The 21,208-nt window shown below is 34.9% G+C and overlaps 1 protein-coding gene across 1 annotated transcript; it reads right to left on the reverse strand.

Annotated features, from left to right (window-relative positions):
* Window positions 1-4,289: 4,289 nt before the first annotated feature.
* On the reverse strand, window positions 4,290-9,183 carry LOC113492477. The gene is made up of 4 exons (XM_026869939.1): window positions 6,850-9,183; window positions 6,300-6,493; window positions 5,067-5,292; window positions 4,290-4,644 (listed from the first exon to the last, which is right to left on the reverse strand). The coding sequence occupies exons 2-4, from the start codon at window positions 6,475-6,477 to the stop codon at window positions 4,440-4,442; spliced, it is 609 nt and encodes a 202-aa protein (XP_026725740.1). The 5' UTR covers window positions 6,478-6,493; window positions 6,850-9,183; the 3' UTR covers window positions 4,290-4,439.
* Between the last annotated feature and the right edge of the window lie 12,025 nt (window positions 9,184-21,208).

Genomic DNA, 21,208 nt, shown 5'->3' on the forward strand with positions numbered 1-21,208 from the left:
AATTTGTATCGCATTTAGTTTATTTTATAATGCAGCCCTTTTATAACTTGTAAATTGGGGGAAAATTTTGAAGAGGATAATATTTTTACAGACAGCCAAATCAAAATACAGCCATATATTATTTCTAAGAATCTGGATAGAATCTAAAGAACTATAGCGTTCTATTTACGTGACTTTTACATTTAAAATCAGTATTGCTAAAACAGAATTTAATGAGACTTTTTTCCCAAATATTCGAGGTATTTTATATCCGGATGAGGAGCTTGTTCCTAGGTTAAAATGCTAAAAATGTGTTCTTCTACAATAGGTAACTTCAACATTTTTGAGAAAACCCAACAGCAAGGCACATCTCACAGAGATACAAGCAAACTGGGTCCCCAACTTACCCCGTTTTAAGGAAACAGGACGATAATACATAAAAGAACTCGTAAGTCACATTTCTTCTCAATGTTCTCAGCATCCTTAATCTCTCTTAAAACTTTCATCATAAAGGTGGGGGAAATAAAATATTCGCGTCGACTTGAAGACTTGAAATAGTTGAAGATCGCCTCATAAGTCATGGCGAGAGGATGCTGGGACGAAAATGTTATTATTGCGAGGTCTTTGGGTGGATCAAATAGTTTTGTGTACTCCAGGATGGAATTGGAAATGGTGTTAGTGCAGTAGCAGTGTAATGAGAAAATGTAGAAAGTGTTTCTTAAGCATTTTTGTACCTGAACCCTTCGTATGCCAAAAGCAACTCCCAATTGATTGGTTGTGTAAGTGATGCAGTCTCTGTTAAACAGGGTGGCTTTGTGCATGTGATTTGTATGTTTGTAAATCCCCGCGACACAAGGAATAAATTCCTTACAGCGGGAGTCGTTTTTAAAAAAATAAATAAAAAAAAAGAACAAGAACACAAGCATCCCATATAATTTTAAATTTTGCATTTAAGTTTTCTGGAGTATCATGACATTATAAAAATCACCAGAAATATTAGCTAGTTTTATACTCAGACCCTGATAACCATATACCTATATAAGGGTTTAAACCACACAGTATAAGACCTAGACATTTTCTACATATCTTAGATTAGATAACTTAAAATAAAAAAATACAACGCACTTGTCATTCAAAAACAGTAATTTCTTCATTTACAAATTTATTCTAACTTAATATACCAAAGTTTAAATTTTGCAACCATATCCATTATTATGAAAATATCTGCCAAACGCGGCCCTTTGTATGTCGTGAAGTTATAAATATGACGCATGCATGAGCGAGCTATCATCGCACCCTCGACCCATGGGTTAATGTTTAATGCATGTTTGCTCTTAAGGCTGCGTTTCCACCGAAACGATAAGAGGGAAATGCCCTGTTTCGCGGTGCTGTGAAAATGCGCAACCCCGTGTAGGACAATTGTTTGTGTGGTCCACGAATGGCATGTGACTGGGTGTCTTTGTGCATGTGAAACCCCTGTGGCACAAGGTCTCAATTTCTTACTTCGGGAAAAGTTAAAAAAAAACATCATCATCGGCCTAGCTTTTTTCCCAACTATGTTGAGGTCGGCTACCAGTCATTTTCATTTTGTTTTGAAAACTTCGCAACACTAATGACTTGCAACACATAACTCACTCGGTTTGTATGCCCAAAAATTCTCCTTCTCCAACCTCTGCTTGCCCGTTCTGCCAAAACTGTGCTAACCAAGGTGAGGTACATAGAGCGGTACTATTAGTTCTTCACAAACCCGTACGCATCCTCGTACATCACTGGTAGAAACGCAAAGTAAAGCGCAAAGATTGTAACTGAGTTACCATTAATTCTTGATGAAAAGAAATAAAAAATCTTTTTTTTTTGTTCTTTTTGCACGATTACATTTTAATTTAAGCGGACGTGTTGAATAATACAAGTTGCAATACTAAAGTATAAACGTCATGTATCTTTATATTTCATAATAAATTATATTCAAATCGTAAAAAAGATACTCGTTCGACTAAAACTCCAAAAGTCTACAATACAAATAGTAACCAAATATTCATCATTCAATAAACCTTCATTCGCTCAATAAATTTTGTAAAATATCGGACATGGTTATTTAATTATCTTCACTGATTTTGTAACTATATTCAATATCGTAATCACGCATAATAAACTGTAAATAACAAAATGTTTTGTCAATGTCGATACTATTATGGAACCCGGTTATGCAAATTTCATTAAACGCAATTTTGTTTCAATATAATTAAGTAGCTCTTGTTATTGTTCAATAAGTAACAATTCCAAAAATTGCTTTGAAATTATCAATTACGCATTTGCAAATAAATTTTTAATTTTATCTTTCGATTAAGCAACGTGAAAAATCATAGAAAAGAAAAGAAAATGGTCTGCATTTGTCTCGTAAAACATATAAAAAAACGGTCAGGTGCGAGTCCGACTTTCGACAAGGAGGGTTCCGTTCAAATTTGCACGTGCAAAATACTGGACCGATATCATTGAAATTTAGTATTTAGGAGTTTGCCAAAGAGGGGTTATGTTATTGCAGCCATATCCAACAACCAGGCGGGGCGAACCACAAGCAACACCAACAGCATAATATAAAGCTTTTTCATAAATCAAAATAATACCAATTTCATACAAAACGTTATATCAATCGTATAAACATCGCAACCAACCCAACCGGAACACAACTGGCCGCATACCACAGCAAATAACGAGTTTAATTCGAATCAATGTTAATTCGCATACCATTACTCGTTTGATTCTCAACGAACTAATCTAAATTCATTAGCGGCCGGCCGTGTTGTCTAAATATTTGAATAATTTGATTTTGCTTTGTCCTATAGCTGTAAATGAAAGGGTTGAAGTAGAGGCCATGATTAGAGAGGACAGTGGAAGGACAAGGGTTGTGTTCGGGAGCGACGAAATGTTATAACGAAGTTGGATGGGGTCGTTTTAACTGTTGAAGGATTATTCTAATTATTGGGTAAGGGAAATGCGCCATTAAGGTTAAGTTTATTTATGGAAAATGAGTAACTTTACTCTTAATTGTGTTTTTGAAAACTTATTTTTAATGTTCTTCTTCTTTAAAAAAAAAGACTCCCGCTCTAAGGAATTTAATCCTTGTGTCGCTGGTTCTACAAACATACAATTCACATGCACAAAGACACCCAGACTCAGAACAAGCATTCGTTAATCGCTAAAATGCTTGTCCTAGCGGGGATCGTACCCGCGACACGTCGCGCAAAGTGGCTTTAGCGTGATGACCTCAAACAAAAATTCTACTTATGTTACATACCCACGTACTAACACAACCGTATCCAATGGTTAAAAACGGAACCCTATTACTGACTGTCTGCTATTTGTCCGTCCGTCCACCACCAGGCTAAATCTCATGAATGGTAATAGTTAGACAGTTTAAATTTTCCGATTTTTTAGTCGTCTTACAAAAGCAGCCCAGTTCATGTAATCGACGTAAAATACCCCTAGGCGCTATTTTTTTCACGACGATCACGGTGTATATTTCCACTACACTCAATTGCTCAAATATACCTGCTCCAAAATTTAGTAACTTATATTAAAACAATGTATTTCATCAGCGGACCGCAAAACTTTACTGTTGATATAACCTCCCAGGTTTCGACCCAAATACATACAATACTTGTATAAAATACTCAATCCTATTCCGTTTCGTGATGAAACTAATTAGCAGTTTCATCCTGAATAAATAATTGAGGCTAGATATTTTCTATGAATTTTGTAAGCTGACATTAACGAAGGGAGTTTTGATAGAATTGTTCGTTATTTTCGTATTATACATATTTAGAGGAATGATGTTGTGGTTTAGAAGCTAAGGCAATGTCAATTCATAGTTTGATATGCTTTTTGTGCTAGTCGCCCCACCCGTGCAAAAATGCATAATGTGCATTTAATCATCTTTTTTTGTCCCTTTTGGACGGAGTACGAGTCAACCCCGCTTTTTTCTCCACTTTTAAATAACATAACAGACTATTTACAACACGAGTAAAACACTAAACATGTGTATAATGTTTAACTAAAATCAGGTCATCCATGCAAAATAAAACAACAACGATATCCTAAATTAAATTATTTTACTTTCAAATATCAACTTTAAGGTTAAACTTTAAATAATAATTTTGAAACTTGACAATTTGACAGATTATTGACTACTTCCATTACACAAATGAAATGAGTTAAAACATTATTCTAATACGATTAAATCGACATTATCTGATTCCCCTTAGATTCGAGGTATAATTAAAAACCTCAGCTTTACAAATGCTCGTATTTTTTTCAATTTCATACAATTTTAGCAGCGCAATGACCTAAATGTACACATTCCAAAATTAAATGGAATCGCTAGTCACATAACTATTGAAAATACATCATCTCTATTTCATCGTCTGTCAATTACGAAACAGCATCAGCTAAAACGTATACAGTTAAGCATAAACACACTGATACAGCTGGTCTCGTAAAGCTATGACCACATCTTCGGTATGTCGCCTTGCTCTCGACGTGCATGATGTCAGTCTTTCGCAAGACTGCTCGTTGTGACGACGAGCGTTAGTTAAGCTCAAGTCCAGTTCATAACCAAGGACCACAGCTGCTCGAGAAAGCTCTTGGAGACATGGAGATACGTCGGTCCTGGGGAGGAAGAATGAGTATAAAAAATGTGGTATTATTAGAACGGAAGAGCATCATCATCATGATCAGCCCATATTCGTCCACTGCTGGACATAGGCCTACCCAATTGCATATAAGAAGCATAAAACGAATTTGTTGAATGGGTACGAAGATTTATACTATTCCTTCGTTAAAATGTAATTTTATATTGACACGTACTTGGGCTAGTATCGATGTTTTGGCATGCAAATAAAAATTCTGACCATTATTTCCAGTGCTTGTATGTTTTCCCGCCATCTCATGAATATTATTCGTAAATAAAATAAAAGAGATAGTATGTGGAGAGATTATCGTTGGGGAGTGTACAATTTGCTATTTAATTTACGTTCCAGCTATTGCCCACACAGATCTTAGTAGTTTAATATCTTCAACAAAGTACTTACTTAGGCAAGACCCCACTTCTCTGCGCTCCACTGCCGGTCACTTCGAACGCCCTCGTAGCCTCCACCAGGGTCGCCTGCATGTGGTTCCTGGTGATCCCAATCATCTCCTCAGCATACTTCCCCATCTTGGCAATAGAACCTCGGGCGTCTTCTGTGCAGGCGTATATGGCGGCTACATGTCTACTGGCGACTGTACGAGCTGTCCGTCTTTCTTCGTCACACATTACTTTAAAGAAAGATGGATTTTAATTATAGTTTTACTGTTTTTACTAGTACTTAAAATTTCATGTTACAGAGTTGCCCTTAGGTGGTCAATGAGATCATCTTTACAGTTCAAATCTCTTTTTCGGTTAGGCAGAGGAATCCTCATGGACACCTACCTGCACGGACAAAGGAGCAGGAAGTCACAATCTTACTGACTGAACCTAAACCATCCCACAATCTCCCATATTTAGCTATTGCGTGGCTATGCTGAGCAATTCATTATGCACGCATATGTAAGATCTGAGACGCTGTAAAATTCTTATTAACTTCATCATTTACCAAGTCTTAGGCAAAAACGTATGTCACATCTCGATAACATTAAATATACCGTATATTACTGTTTTACATTATGTATAGCACGGTATACAGTAATGGAAAAATATCTCATAAACATATTCCTCAAGCGTAAGTAATATAATTTGCATCCGAATTCATCAATACGTCAGCTCGCTACAATATCACTTTGCGATCTCATAACAGAGGAATAAATTCAACTTCATTGGAAATACAATATTTTGATGTCGGGATCCTTGTCTTGAAAATTATTATCAGTATTGTAATATTCCATTTCAATTGACTTTTAAAATGAAGAACAACTCAATTCTATGGTTCTACAATTTGTTGTAATTAATCAAAACATACTATTTATTTATTTAAACATATGTACGTACAGTTGTGGTACTAGTAATGAGATAGATTTAAGGCTGCAATACTATCGTTTAGAAAAGTAATAATAATTTCGACAATCTCTCGAGATTTAAATTTAGAACTATAAATAATCTAATGGCTGGTCTGGGGTACACAAAAGGCAAATGAAAGAACATGGGTGTGTTCAGTCAGTAGAAGTCTGACACTCCCTTCCACTTAATCCATAGTGGAAGGAGTCATTTGATGTGTTCCTATTTAAAAAATTAATACAGCAATACTGTTTCCGCCCTAAAAGAAATTCAGTTTAATTAAAACACCCACCTGGAACTTTCAAATCATCGGCCAACTGTGTCAGCTCGGTGTAGATCTGTTGCTTTTTCTGAATGGCGGCGTTGATCTCATCCTTAATTCTCCGCAAGATCTTCCCTGTGAGCTGCTGGTACGAGTTCTGGATGTTTCTGTGGTAAGTGTCCAGGAATGGAGCTAATACCGTGTCCATGTAGCGAGATATTTCACTGTTGATGGAAAATATATTTTGTAGAAGCTGCCACAAGATATTATGGGATGCAATGTCTTGAAGTGAAAAGAGGATTTTTTTGCAATTCCTCCTCTAATTATTGACAATTTAAAAATACATTTATTTGGGAATTATGAAGTTTGAGTCTGATCTTTTTTTAACTTGGAAATAGATGCTATATTATGCGTCTTTCAATAAGTACTTAATCATTTATAATTAACATAGCACAGTAAATATTTTTACTATCAAAACTTTCCATTTTTAAGAACACAAATGAATTACAAATTTTCATCCCCAGTAGACACAAAAAAAATATCACTAGCACAGTGAACACCAAGTCATTTTCGACCATACCTGTTAGCCAACGCCAGCTGTGACCTCAACTGTCTCCGTGACGTCGAGGAGTTGCCCCACCGCGCCCTGAGATTCACGAGATGCTCCTCCAAGACCACCGGCTGATGCTGCCACGGCGGGATCTCGAAGCAGAGCCCACCGTCCTGACGCAGGTGGTTGCTCCGGTACTATGGCAACGTTGAAGAATTTAAAGTACTTTTAACACAGTTGACGTTCAAACTTGATCTGTTTTAAAGCTATATTTTTTTCCTCTTTTTGAATGAGGTCAGGTTTGACTTTCCTGTTTTCATTTACTTCCAGTTGGTTTATGTTCTAAGCCTCAACATTCCTCCATTTGGGACTATAGCTCGTTAGGTATTAAATTATGACCATTTATCGTAGAGGATTTATTGCGATTTCCTCGGTCACAAATTATTGCATAATATCGTTCATGGCATAGGCTTATAACTCGACCTATTCGCTTATTTTCATTTTGATAGTGAACCACACTTAATAAGGTTTGTCTTCTGTTTTTGTAGATGGATTATTTCCTCCACAAAACTACTTATTGCGTCACTTAAAGTCAATGCAAATCACGTGTTTACTCTACTGCTTTTCTTTGATCATTGCCAGTATGAGACCCTCTAATGGACCCTGATTCCCAAGCAAAGTCTATTGCATCTACTGCTCGACACGGACCCGCCCTTTTAACCTCAATTATCATTAATAACTACAGACTTATCTGAGGAATGGTACAAAATCTTTGAAAGTTTCTAACACTGGCCCTAGTGTAAGACCATGATTGTTTTTACCCTCTTTGAGGCTAGACCGCACAAGACTACACAATATATATACGCAACATTTAACGAAGCAAGGTCAAAATTTGTCAAGTTGTTGCATTAAACCATGAGTAGACATGACGCCCCGCCTAATAATGAATCCTCCTTACAAAAGTGACTTTAACCGTAAGTTTTTTTTTAAATAAAGATTGCTTCCCTTCGTCTTATGACACAACACAGTGCGGTCTAGTCACAATTTAAAAATATAACTACATTTACAACTAAAATAAGGAATAAAACATATTTATCATCACCATCTCACTTACTCTACAGCTTATCACTGGCTCGGCCGCGTCAACCCATAATAAATATGAGGAGACTATGCAAATACTAAGAAAAAACATTGTTTACTACACTAATACGAACTACAATGTACGAAGGAATCATATTTTTATGACTAACATTCAATTATTGCAGCCATCGAATCGTAAAGATTATTCCGATAATTATTATTTTAATTAAATAAATTGACGCATGCTGTCATGTAACCTCCGACTGTGAAAGTCAATAACAGGGTTATGTAAATTGTAGTCGGTTTTTAAATACTTTTTGCGTTCTTTTCTTATGGTAAAAATGAATCCCACATTAAGGATTTTAATCCTTGTGTCGGGGTTTCGCAAACATACAAGTGACATGCACAAAGCCACCCAGACCCAAAACAAGCATTGGATCACACATATGCTTGTCCTGCGTGGGGATCGAACTCGCGACGCGTCGTGGCTGGTTGGTTTGGCGTGGGAACCACTGCCGCTCATTGAACTATCATTGCAGTCATTTGCATTTGACTTTATATATTTCCCACGTTTTTATACACTCATTTACTTTTTTTTGTATGTTTTTTTGCTTGTCGTTCCGGTTGGATTTTTGCAACTCAATTTTGTGGCACTTCCCGATCAGCTATCAGGCTGAAAATTTCAGGGTAGCTTCAAACCCGATGACAGACGAACCAAAAACCTAAGTTCCGGGTTCCGTCTTACCCTTTTGATATCCATCCCTAAATATAAGTATCTAAGGTAATATACACGTACCAGCACTTAACATTATACCAATATTGCCTTTTCAATAAAGCCTCTTCTCTCCTTAACACTATTATACTCTATAAAAATGTTCTACAAAACTTTTGTTCCTGTATTTTTTTCTACTAAGTGGTAGAGCTGGCTGGAGACGGTACCTGAATTAATTATATGCTTAATTAAATTTTTTATGGGACACTAAGAATACGTGTTGTCCGTGTTTCACCGATCGTCTGTTGTTAATTAAATTGTGGTTTAAAGTCTTCTTTCTTTTTCGTCTTTGTTCTGTTGGGTTGTAGTTTTTTTTTTGTTTAAATGTCAATGGTATTCAGAAAAGGAAGTATAGTTAGTCAGAATCGATTGTTTCCAATCGCGAATTAGCATTCCAGTTTGTGTTAAGCATTGTCTTGTATTTATCAAGATATTTTTTATGAATGTTAAAAAGAAGTCATAGTCAAAGTCGTTTTTATCTTACCCAAAGGTTAAAAACCTTACAAGTTGGAGATATTTTTTTTTTATTTTGTTTTCCTCTAACCAAATTTTTCTTTTGCAACCTTCAGTGTGCGAATCTGAATTAGGTGACAAACAGTATATGTTTGTATTTCTACTAGATTATGAAAACATAATTCTCAATCAGAAATACTTTAAATCATCTCTAAACATAACATAAAGTAACTTCAAATAAATCTTTTTCAATCCACAATTAAAATTCAGGCTGTATTAACAGAGTTATCTGAGTTTAACTCAACTTTCCTTCTATTAGACCAGATCTTTGACTAATTAAAAATCAATATTAGATAGTCTTAAGAACAATGGCGCCCAAGGTATAGCAATTAAGGCTTTCTTAAAGAAATTGAAAAGTTTAATTTCAAGGATCTGCTTCGACGTTCTTTGTGTTTTGTATGCAGAAGGTGCAGGTTTTAATCCAGACCATGCTTGAAGATTTTCATTGTAATACCTCTCTGATTAATTGAATGGGTTGTCTAGAAAGCTAGATTTGATTATCTTAAATTTCTCTAATGTGAACTTTAAATTTCAATTTAGAAACGCTCGTAATTCCACCAATTGACGTTTCAAGCGTAAACTGTAATAAAAGAGAGAGATAGAGATACTGTTTTGAATATACCATCTCTGTCTATAAAATATTTAAGAAATCTTATCTAGATAACAGTAACTAAGACTAAGATTGTCAAAACTTCACTTTCGGCATAATTAATAAATGATTACAACATTAAGATAACGCAGACGTTGAAACTTAGCTTAACGAAAGATTAACGTAAATCTGCGAGCCAGCTGCTGTTTACTAATAGTTAAAGTTAAAATATTAAGGGACTGATTAATCTAAGTCAGGGGAAATGGCTTCGGAGATCTATGGGAGACTTCAACTATTTCATTAGCAGAGAGTTGAGTGATCTTCAGTAGAGTTACGTATTGGAATGTGAGGGGTTTTTACCACCTGCAAACGTTAGACTTGCAGTTGTAGATAGAAGTCCTATGGCAAATTTCTGAAGTATTGATCGCCAGCTGCGAAGTATTGATTGCTACACTCGATTTGTTTCAAATGAATAGATATTTCCATGTGAGACCATTGTTTTCGGATTCCGCATCCAAAGATACTCCGCTATCGACGTTCTATCACAGGACTGTATCTAATGAACTATGATAGCAAGTCTGTTGCAACTATCATAGATGATGTATTTATTCCTCTTGCGGCTATAACAACAAATAATGGCAAATTGGTACGGGTATGAATTTGAGGATAGGATATTTCATTTCCAATTTTTCTATAGCCTATACGTGCCTTAGGACTCGCACTTGACTGGTTTTTATACTATGTTCTTTCGAAAATAAACAAGCGAAATGCAAAAGGTCATCACCAAACAATCGGCTGACTCTTGGTGGTGAATTCAATTCAATTATCTAAATAAATTGCAACAGATTTGTAAAAGGCTTTCAAGAAGTATACATCTGATCTACTTCCTGATGGGGTTTTAAAAGCCATATCAAGCTTAAGAGGTTGAATTTTTTTTCAGATTCAAGCGCACACAGTTCTCATTATAACTCCTTATAATGTACATATACCTTAGTTTCTACCTTCTCATAGCCAGTTCCTTAACCAAAGACCTCGATACGTATCTAAACGAGAAACGTTCATTATCTCCATAAAGAATAGCAATCAAAAAGATAAGACAAAGTAATGTGAACGGTCCCCACCTTACCTGCGTTCATATTATTATCATTTTATTTGGTAAACATGCCAAAAGACTTCGTTTAATTAAGGTAATTCAGGGACTGATAAGTTTCTTGCAACAAATTGAGGAAAAACGTGCAAAAAGTCTGTAGTTGGTAAGTCTACCTGTTTTGGTAGGTCTAAGGTATACCGCGCACTAGTCGTATGGTAAATGCTTTGTGAAGTCGAAAGCGTAAATAGGGTGTTTGACAAAAAATATTGAGTCCTTCAGACTGATTGCCAAACAAATATTGGATGCATATTTTTTGTTTTATTTTGTAAACAAAAGGTTAAGGGGAGACAGTGATTTAAAATCTAGTGTGACGTCACTTGCCAGTACGCTTTTTACTAGCAAATGATGTTAGCACTGCCATCTATTTTGTGTGTGCTTTTATCTACTTTACTTTTTAATATTGTAATAGAATGAAAAATCCGTAATCAATATTTTTTGGAAATCTGTCTGACAGACTAAGGAGATTTATATCAAGATTTAGTCAAATACCCTTTTGTATTATAGGCTTACCTAATTCCACCTCAAATGCTCTAAGATGTTAATATTGGGAAGTAAATTACGTTATGTATTTGCTAATCGCTTGCTGCGGTATAAGACTTGGTTATATTAGTGTTTGCGTGAGCCGCTCAATCAAATCAAAAAGCGAGTGCTTCTTGTATGTAATTACAGCGTAGGGATGTGTAGTGTATGGATGAATTAATTGCTGCCTGTATGTTTGCTACATGCAGGTAGTCTAACGCCACAGCTCAAAGTAAGTAGCAAGTAGTCTCAAAGAAGGAGATGCTGCCCTACACAGTGTCTTGTACCGTCTCTCATCTTCTCTTCTTACCATATTTTTTGAATTTTGTCGAAGGGATATCACAAACATCCATATAACATTTATAGATACAAGTCATATAGACAAAGACACCCAGACTCAGGAGAAAAATTCGTAGATCATACAAACGCTTGTCTCCTACGTTGGGATCGAACCGACGACACGTCACGTGGTTGGGCTCGGTGACCTCAACCGCTCGGCTATCCGTGCAGTCTTATCATCTCACTTATTTTACTTTAAGAGTTGCCAAAGTGTGCGGCCTACCTTAGCACAAGGAGTGAATGTCGCTTGTCTCCTGAATTCCACTTAGTCTTCTTTATTGCCTTTCGTTTATTTTGTTAAATATGTGTGTTAACGGCTCTGAGTTGTGGTGAAGGAAAATGTCGTGATGGAAGCCGAAATTACCTGAATACTTTTCGTTGGTTGTATATTGAGCAGACAAGAGAGAGTTAAAATACTTCATTTATAACACAAGTAGGTTGAAATATAATGTCTAGAACTTTTTCTAAGAGTGAGAGAGTGAGAGAGTTTCTAACACTTGAAAGTACTTTGATTTAAAATCACTGTTAGTATTTGTAACTTATTTAAGAAATAAGCAAAATTACGTGATACTTATGCGTACAAAACAGTACTCTGGCACCACTTCGAATAGTCAAGCATAAGTACTTAAAGTGCACAATCTCGGAAAACAAACTTTATATTCTGAATACATTCCAACCTGTGCCAATTAAATAAATCTTTTGTTTTCCACATTTCTTGTAACGAAAAGTATTTCTTAACAGAAACATTCCTAGGAGGGTACTGAAAGCACGAGGTTGGACCGAAACGCAATGAAAATATTTCTCCACCTTGAAATGTCTGAGAATTTCCAACGTATTACTTATTTGCATAAATGAAAATAAGCTCTATGCAAATGATAGAAGAGATATTTTTCTTTGTGTGGTATTCAGAGTTTTGCATCGACTTAGTAAGTGCTATGAGGTAAGGCTGTATAAAATAAAATGTCATCTGTGTCCGTTTTCTCGTTAACGTTTTATGGTTTTAAACTTTTTTAGCACTCAGCGTTTTGTGACACTGTTCTCGTGTCAGCTTTTCATAGAAGCCTGTTGGGATGTTATCAGCTGATTGTTCCGGAAATATGAAAAAAGATACTTCAGTTATTTGTATTTTGAATTGAACATTGAACAAAAAGCATCTGTAAACAAAACATATTTTCAAATTGCGTTAGACAATTCTAAAAAACATTACACTATTTGTACTGAAGTATTTTTTTTCTTTACCTCAAAGCAATATTAACGTATTTATAGAAGAGAAACTCCATGTCAAGTATTGCTTCCAGAAACTTCTACACTCCCATAAATACAAAAAAAAATTCTTTTAAACGTGATTTCAGTACACAGCTATACTAATATCATATTTGAACCTTCCTCTTAAAAAGAAATCTATCTGAAATGAACACTACATACCTTCGACGTGAATGCAGTTCACTCGAGACTCGAGACATGGTACAGCGCGATGGGAAATGACGCGGGAGACAGCACAGACCAAGCCGGACGCACCTGCGCTGCGCTCCTACATATATATATGTATGTATGTTGAGCAAATACACAAACATAAACGTTTAAAATTGAAGTATTGTTGGAGAAGAAGCTTATTGTTGTGGATTATTATGTTCAGTTCAGCTTAAGCTGTGTTATATTATGTTAATGCAATTTAAATAAGTTGTGTCATTTTTGTTTTGGGAGGTAACAGAAATTATATTAAATATTTTTGGACATCTATTTATTTATTTTCAAATTTTATTATTTTAGGTTAGAAAATACGGAAGAGCTAATACATTTTACCTTTGCGAATGAATAGTAAATGATGCATAAACGGACTTCTTGGAAGAGTTAATGTTTGACAGCAGTTTTATCCACAGCCTCAAAGGACTGTAGATCTCAGTATTCAGTAATTATTTCGACAGACAGACCACAGAATGACTCACAGTTTTTTCTCCCTTTAGAGATACAAAACGCTACAAAAAATTACCACAAAATAAAATATTTTATTACCCTTTTCTAAATCTAAGAAAAATATTACATTTTAATATTTAAAGAAACAGACCAGAACGTTCGTGCCGGGTTAAACTCGTCGCGACTCTGCTCCGAACATGTCGCTTTACCAACGTGCGTTTAACATTTTTCCTCAAAATCCCAGTAAATGTTTCGCTTTAAAATCTTCTTTCAACTTTACTTGCAATCTGCAATCGTCTTACACAATTCTGGGATTCTGAGGCGTTTTACTTGAAGTTAAAAGAGAAATGTTATTATGTATTTAGCTGTTCTTGACTTTATGAGGTTTGAAAATTTGTGACGTCATTGGTCTCTTCTCATTCGCTTGTGCTTCATTCATTAAAACAAAACATGATGAGAACCTTTTAAATCAAATCTAAATTAAATTAATCCTTTTTGGATAAAAGTCTAGGGTGTTAAACCTTTAATGGCCTGGCGTCACCACAACCTCGCCTACTCGTACTTAAGCTTGTCATACAAAACACGGAAAAGACATTTTAGGCAAATCGGTGCTTGTACGTGATAAAACTTGTCTTGCTTGTTCGAACAGTTTAACTGTACAAGTAAAACTAAGTGAAACGGTAACTTTTGGTCAGTTTCTTTACTGATAAGCCGTCAAATCATCGGGAATATCCAATGACGGAAATAGATTGAGAAATGTACATATAGAGATTCAACAACCACTTAAAAATTACTGCATCAGAATGTCCACATCTGGAAGGCCAACCTTTAACGATAGCCCTTCTAAGTAAAAACGCTAACATTAAATTAACAATTGCAGGTATGTCGCTTGGCTAGTGAACCTGGAATTTCAATAGAAAAATTAAAAAGCACGACGCTGAAATATTCCCTAGACATAATACGTTAACCAATACATGTACAAACACTTGCTTAAGTACTTAAAACCAAGCAATCCCAAAACAAAACAGCACGGGACCCTCGTCACAAACGCTTTATGATCACTCCCGAAGGCTTTATAATATCGCTGTCCTACCTCAATTATATTTTTTATAGAGCTACCTTTTATTTTTACGGTGAAGGCTTAAGATGAAAAATATCCTGTGCCCCTGAGTTATTTATGGTAGGGCGGTGACAAGCGCCACCTGTGTTGTCCGCACCAACTTAACGTATACCTATGTATGTATATAAATGTTTATGTATTATTATATACTGACAGTCTTTAAGAGTGGGGAGGTTAGTATGAAGTTTCGAGTATGTGACATTTAATTCATTTTTATATCTATGTACACAAACATAGATATAGCATAGATATTTACAAGAGACAAGAACGCGAAACGAGAGGTCTTTAGTAACAAGAAGTGTCTCAGTTATCCAGAACTGGAGCAAAGGTTAATAAAACCAGTCTAGCTATCAGGGTTCCTGACAATCAGCCAGATGACGGACGGACAGATAACAGAGCCTTAGTTGCAAAGTTTCGATTTTACCCTATGGGTAGGAAACCCAAAAAAAATACAATTAATTTTCAATTAATTCTTACACCCAAACTATTTCAAAATAAAACTACCAATTTAATTAAATCAACCAATGAACCAATCAAACCAATTTAAAAATAAAATTACCAATTCTATTCCAGTTGTATTTGTCACACCCTGTATAAAGAAGGTTCAATGCAAAGACGTGCAAACGGAGCGATGCAGGCGGTGAATGATGTGGAACATTCCTGAGAAATGAGACGTGAGCGCCATCTGGTGCTTCTTTCCGATACCACAGCTCATTTGCACACTTGAAAACAAGCTGTGTGGCTGTTGTTTAGTTTTAAATCGATATAGGTTGCTAGAAAAATAAAAATAGAGAGAATAATACTTTTGCCTTATGATGTCGGGTTTGATTTGTGATTTAAAGATTTATCTGTTATTCATTTTGTCGGTAAATTTTAATATGAATTACATTCTTAATAAGACAGATAATATGCATTACAAGTCAATAACAAGCCTTGTACACGATGAGAAAAATTTTGCTGTTTTACAAAATACCAATAAAATAATCTTTCTCTTATTAAAAAGGTCCTAGATAGCGTTATAATCTATACTCTATACTAATATATAAAGGTGAAGAGTTTGTTTGTTTGTTTGTTTGAACCCGCTAATCTCAGGAACTACTGATCCACATTGAAAAATTCTTTTTGTGTTGAATAGAGCATTAATCGAGGAAGGTTTTAGGCTATAAACCATCACGCTGCGACTAATAGGAGCTAAGATACAATGGAAAATATGAAAAAAAACCGGGCCGGTAAACCTAAATCATAACTTATATCTTCTACCCACGGGCAACAGCTAATAATTAAATATTTTCACATACAAAAACAAGACAATCGGCCCTGAGCCGCTCCGCTAACCGAAAAAAAAACTTTTCTCTCAATCCCAACGTCGATCCAGAGTTTTTGATAGAATATAATAAATTACCCCAGCCAACTGTAGTTGTACCATAAATATCATTCAGACTGAACCGAGCAATAAATTCAATAGACGCAAAGAAAGGGCAGAAAGCAATTTCCCAAACGTTATCACATAAATTGCTTTCATCGTATGGAAAAATCTTGGTGAAGGACATTCCCAATAAAATTGGAATTATTATTTCTCGTTTGATAGGGTATAGTTAGGTGGGCTTAAAGAATGTTTAGGTATTTTTTTCAGGCCTTTGTTAAAATGGCGGTACCTTTGAAGGGAAAAGGTTTTTGTTGTATTCATATCGTAGGTGGAGATGTGACACCCCCTAAGGCATTGCGAAACCTGATAGTACTATGACACATACCTATATGGTACGCTTTATTCGCTGTGAACATGTGAAGGTCAATGATCCCCTTTTTCCTTTTTTAACAAGTACCTTATACCTGTTTTACTAAGAATAAAATAACGTATTTTTCGCAAAGAGTTTATTTAGACCTATTTTTAGAAGTACTATTTAATTATTTTAAATATATATTTCCTTTCGTAGAATATATAATACAGTGAAAAATATTTGCTTTATTTTAGGACTTTTTACGTCTACACGTTTCCTTTGTATACGTATAAAAATTACAACGAAAAAGCCCAAGTTCGTAACCCGGTTCGGCTTAAACGTGATCTACCATTTTGTCGAAAGTAATCCTTTTATTCGTATCCAAATACAAAAATCAATCCGTATTCTAACCCTACATTTCCATCAACATTTCCCCAAAAAATGGAAAATCCATCGGAACACAAAACACATAGCGCCATATAAAAAATAACCAACAAAATTTGGCTCGAAAAACGCGCCAATACAGCGGGTAGTGTTGTCTATAGAAAAAAACGAAGTAAGGCAACGACCACCGCGGTACAGCCGTACAGCCTATATTTCATTCGAAAGCCAGTACAAACCCACAGCCACAGAGCCGATAAATCCACAGATTTCTATTACAGATAACGCCTTGATTCTTTCCGGATATTTAATTTTATATCCTGGTTTTAGAACGGAATTCTTATTTTGAACTTTTTGAATTCCTCGGAGTTAGCGTTCGATGACAGTTGGGTGAGGCTGGGTTATCGCGCGAAAAGAGTTTCTATTTTCTTATAATTGATAATAAAATGTTGGGTTCTATGATTTTTTTTTAAAGAAATAGCTTTAATATTTTTGTTTAAGCACAATTCTTAGATTTTCAAGTATCCTAGCTGCCTATTGTTAGAAAAGATTTTTAAAATATTTCATATTATAGATGCTCTTTTGTAAACAATTATTCACGTCGCACTAAAAGTTGTCTCATCCTAAATTAATTTTGTAAAATGCATGCAGCATAACGTACCATTCTCGCTAAGCGGTGGGAATATTAACTCAGCTTTATAAGATACCAGGGGTCTCGTACGAATAAATACGATCGAGCAGGTGAACATTTTAAAACACATAAACTCCCTCATATTCAGATAGTCTTGAACTTCTTACATTGTTACTTGAAAAAATGCGATATTATACCTATATCCTGTACAGTCACTTCCCAAAACTAGATTGAGAACTAAATACCATTACATTAATTAAGTAGAAGAGAGACAACGCTATATTAGTCTAATGCTTTCTCTCCCTTCCTCAACTGTCTCAGTCATAATTTAAAGATGAGTGCCAGACGATGAAATTTTTGCCTGCCATTATCGCGTGCATTGGTGATAAGGAGAACTAAAACACAAATGAAAAAAGCATTTACTTACAACAAACATTTTCGTTTAAGCAATTTTCTTCAAATAACACGCAATATTATCTACACCAAGTTACAGTCTATATGTATTATAGACAAGAGCCCAAACATATTTGCCCACTCATCGTTGAAACATGAGTATTGAATCGAGTGCGCTCAATACGCTTTCAACAAATCTATCAAAAAACAACCAATCTTAATCCATACAGTTGGAAAAAGTCAAAAAGCTAACGCAATCGAAATACAAAAGGCTTGTTACGATCTATATTTTTCAACAGACCTGCTACCAAACTCATAGCTTATCTGTAGCAATTGTGGAACAGGGATGGCGTTATACGCTTTATAGCGCGCTGTCCCGCTTACACACGTACAAGAGTCTTACTTTAAGGTTTGGTGGTAGGGTGTACATCGCGGAACATGAGACAATATTGTTTTTAGCCACAAAATAAACAAGAGTCCGAGTAGAGACGCCATATTGACTTTTAGCTACTTCATCTCTCAAGACATTGTGACATTATACTTTTTGGAAGTAAGCAGGTTTGTTTGTTTATTTATTGTATATTAGCTTTCGTTTAATTAAATCGATCGTATGTATCTTGTATCTTGGTCTTACAGTTCTATTTAAGAAGTCAAAAGCTTAATCCTTGATAGGCCAGTTATACGAGTACGAATGTAGTTTTTTCAAAGTTATATGTCCTTTCTAAGACACAACTGACAAACGCTGAAGGAAACCTGAATAACAAATATTGGGATCGGACATCCTCGACCCGGAGCGAGCTAGCGTGGTGACCAATGCTCGGACCATCCCTATATGGTAAAAAGCCTGTGTTCGACTGTGGGATGTCTGTTGACAGGTATTTTATATAGTATTATGCCTAAGTAATAGAGTATTCGATTCCAAAAACACTTACTTGATTTATCTTTATTAATGTAACATAATAGAATCCAGCCAAACCGGGCAAAACTGAAAACAGTCTGACAAAACTGAGATACATTGACTGAAATTACTGAATTGAAAACTGTGTACTAAAAATGCCCACAAATTGATTCATACTTTCTTATAATTTGAAAGAGACACAGCGACGCCTTAGTTTGTTGCAATCCTTCTCAAGGTAGTAAGATCAGAAATGTCAACTCCAGCGTTCTTAAAAAAAAAAGACATGATCATACGACATCCAACTCACAGAATAAATAAATTCATTTAATTACATCTTTATGTAAACTTTTCCACAGCTTTTGTCTCCAAATGATTTTGTTAACTGAAACATTTTGTGCATCAAAAATTTAGTATTTTGTAATGCAAAGAGATAATTTTGAGCAATTAACTCAGAGGGGTGGAAGGGGAAGATAAAAGTACAAGTCAAGTAGAAACTTCACTTTCGGGTTCCGTATCTATTTAATGAAGTATAATTTACAATTCAGTCATTGATTACTTATTAATGGTTGAAATAACTGAATGAATAACGAATTTTTTGTCCTTTTTGTGAATGTCAGATCTTGCTCTTTCTGTTATTGCAAAAGGTTAATGTTTCATCAATTTAAAATTATGATTTTTTAATTAAAGATCTGTATAGTATAACTATGCCATTGATTTTTGAGCGGTTCTTATAAAGTAACGTGCCTCTAAAAACAATTAATATTTTCCCTGTTTTAATTTGTAAGAATTTCGAAATAACAGTAAAATTTTTAATAATTTCAGAAAAGCATATCAAATAGCTAGCTAATAACTTTTTACACACATAATAGTTGTTTTATAAAACACATTTCATAATCGCGTGTAAAACAAAAAACAACAATTTAAAAGTCTACCAAATATACGTGATATGAATTCATTTAAGTGGAAGCTCGAATTTAAACATAAAAACAACGCGTCGTTTGTCAGTAAACAGCGAGTTAACGAGAAAATTGCAATCATCCCCTTAAACGTGCACTTCTTCTGTAATTTCCGCTTGCGCTTCTCAAATTTGTTATTTTTTTATGTCAATTGACGTTCCCCGGTTTTACGCAGCGGAGGCAGATGACGTTTTGTTATTTTTTTTTACTATTATTATATTTTAATGTCCGATTTATAATTCATAAACTTTTTGTGACAGAGGAATGAGATAAAGCAAGTGTCGTTTAACTTTCAGCTAATTCAATATGATAAATAATCAAAAATTTAAAATATGTACGCTCTCAGGTATTTCTGAAATAGACAGAGTTTCAGAGTTTTTTAATTCATGACTCAATACTGATCTAAATTCTTCTTTAAATTAAAGATTCAAAACTCAATTATATATTAGATAGTTACTGACCAGATACAATAGCCTTGAAAAACCTAGAAAAAAAACATTCATTACAGCCCACATTCAAAACACCAGAACCGCCACCAAACCGCATTTCTTTGAGGATTACATCTCTCCATAATTCCATATGATCAAGGGCCATCGCTAATAGAATTTTTATCAGGATTCCGATCTACGGGACCCAAACGTCCAACTGGATAGCTTCCAATTTTTCTCATCAACAATTTTTAAAGAGACGCCGTAAAATTAATTGGGAAAGTGAATGACTCGTTTTGGGAGAGGTGCTTTTCTATAATTAATATTAGTATTCAACCTCGTTTGTGTAAATACAGTTATTATGGAAGCTATAGTAGGTAATGATCTGACAATACAGGGTGATGGGTTTTGGCTTTTATGTCATGCGTTATTTTTATACAATGGTGTTGCTTTTTTTACGCTACATTTTGACTAATGGCGCATCAAAATTTTGCTTCCATATTGTTTTTGTTTAAATAATGTGCAATATTGGACTGAATACGTGTGGATTCACTTCAATTGAATCATAGGTTGATGCATAGATCGCAAATAGTAGAGGCATTGGGAAATTGCTCATCATCATGTTGAAAATTTGAAATTATACATTAAAATTATCATTTTTTCATTAATTATAACATTATTTATAAAACAAAATTAATCATTCTCTTCATCAAGCAACATAGCCCATAGTTATATACTTTACAGACCATTTACGTATAAATACGTATAAATTATCCAAAAGTATTTGTTACTAAATAAAAACTTAAGATAACTTTAGTATATGACAATTATTTAAAAAATGTTGTCAAAGGATACGTTTTACACAATGAATACGTACCTTCTGAGTAACTTAGTCTACTAAGTAACCTAGTCTGAAATCCAGCCTGGCCTACAGTGTGTCTAGGACAGACCACTAACTACTATAAGCCACTGGTTACTGTTTACACTA

This window comes from Trichoplusia ni, chromosome 4, assembly GCF_003590095.1.
Source record: "Trichoplusia ni isolate ovarian cell line Hi5 chromosome 4, tn1, whole genome shotgun sequence".
NCBI lineage: Eukaryota > Metazoa > Arthropoda > Insecta > Lepidoptera > Noctuidae > Trichoplusia > Trichoplusia ni.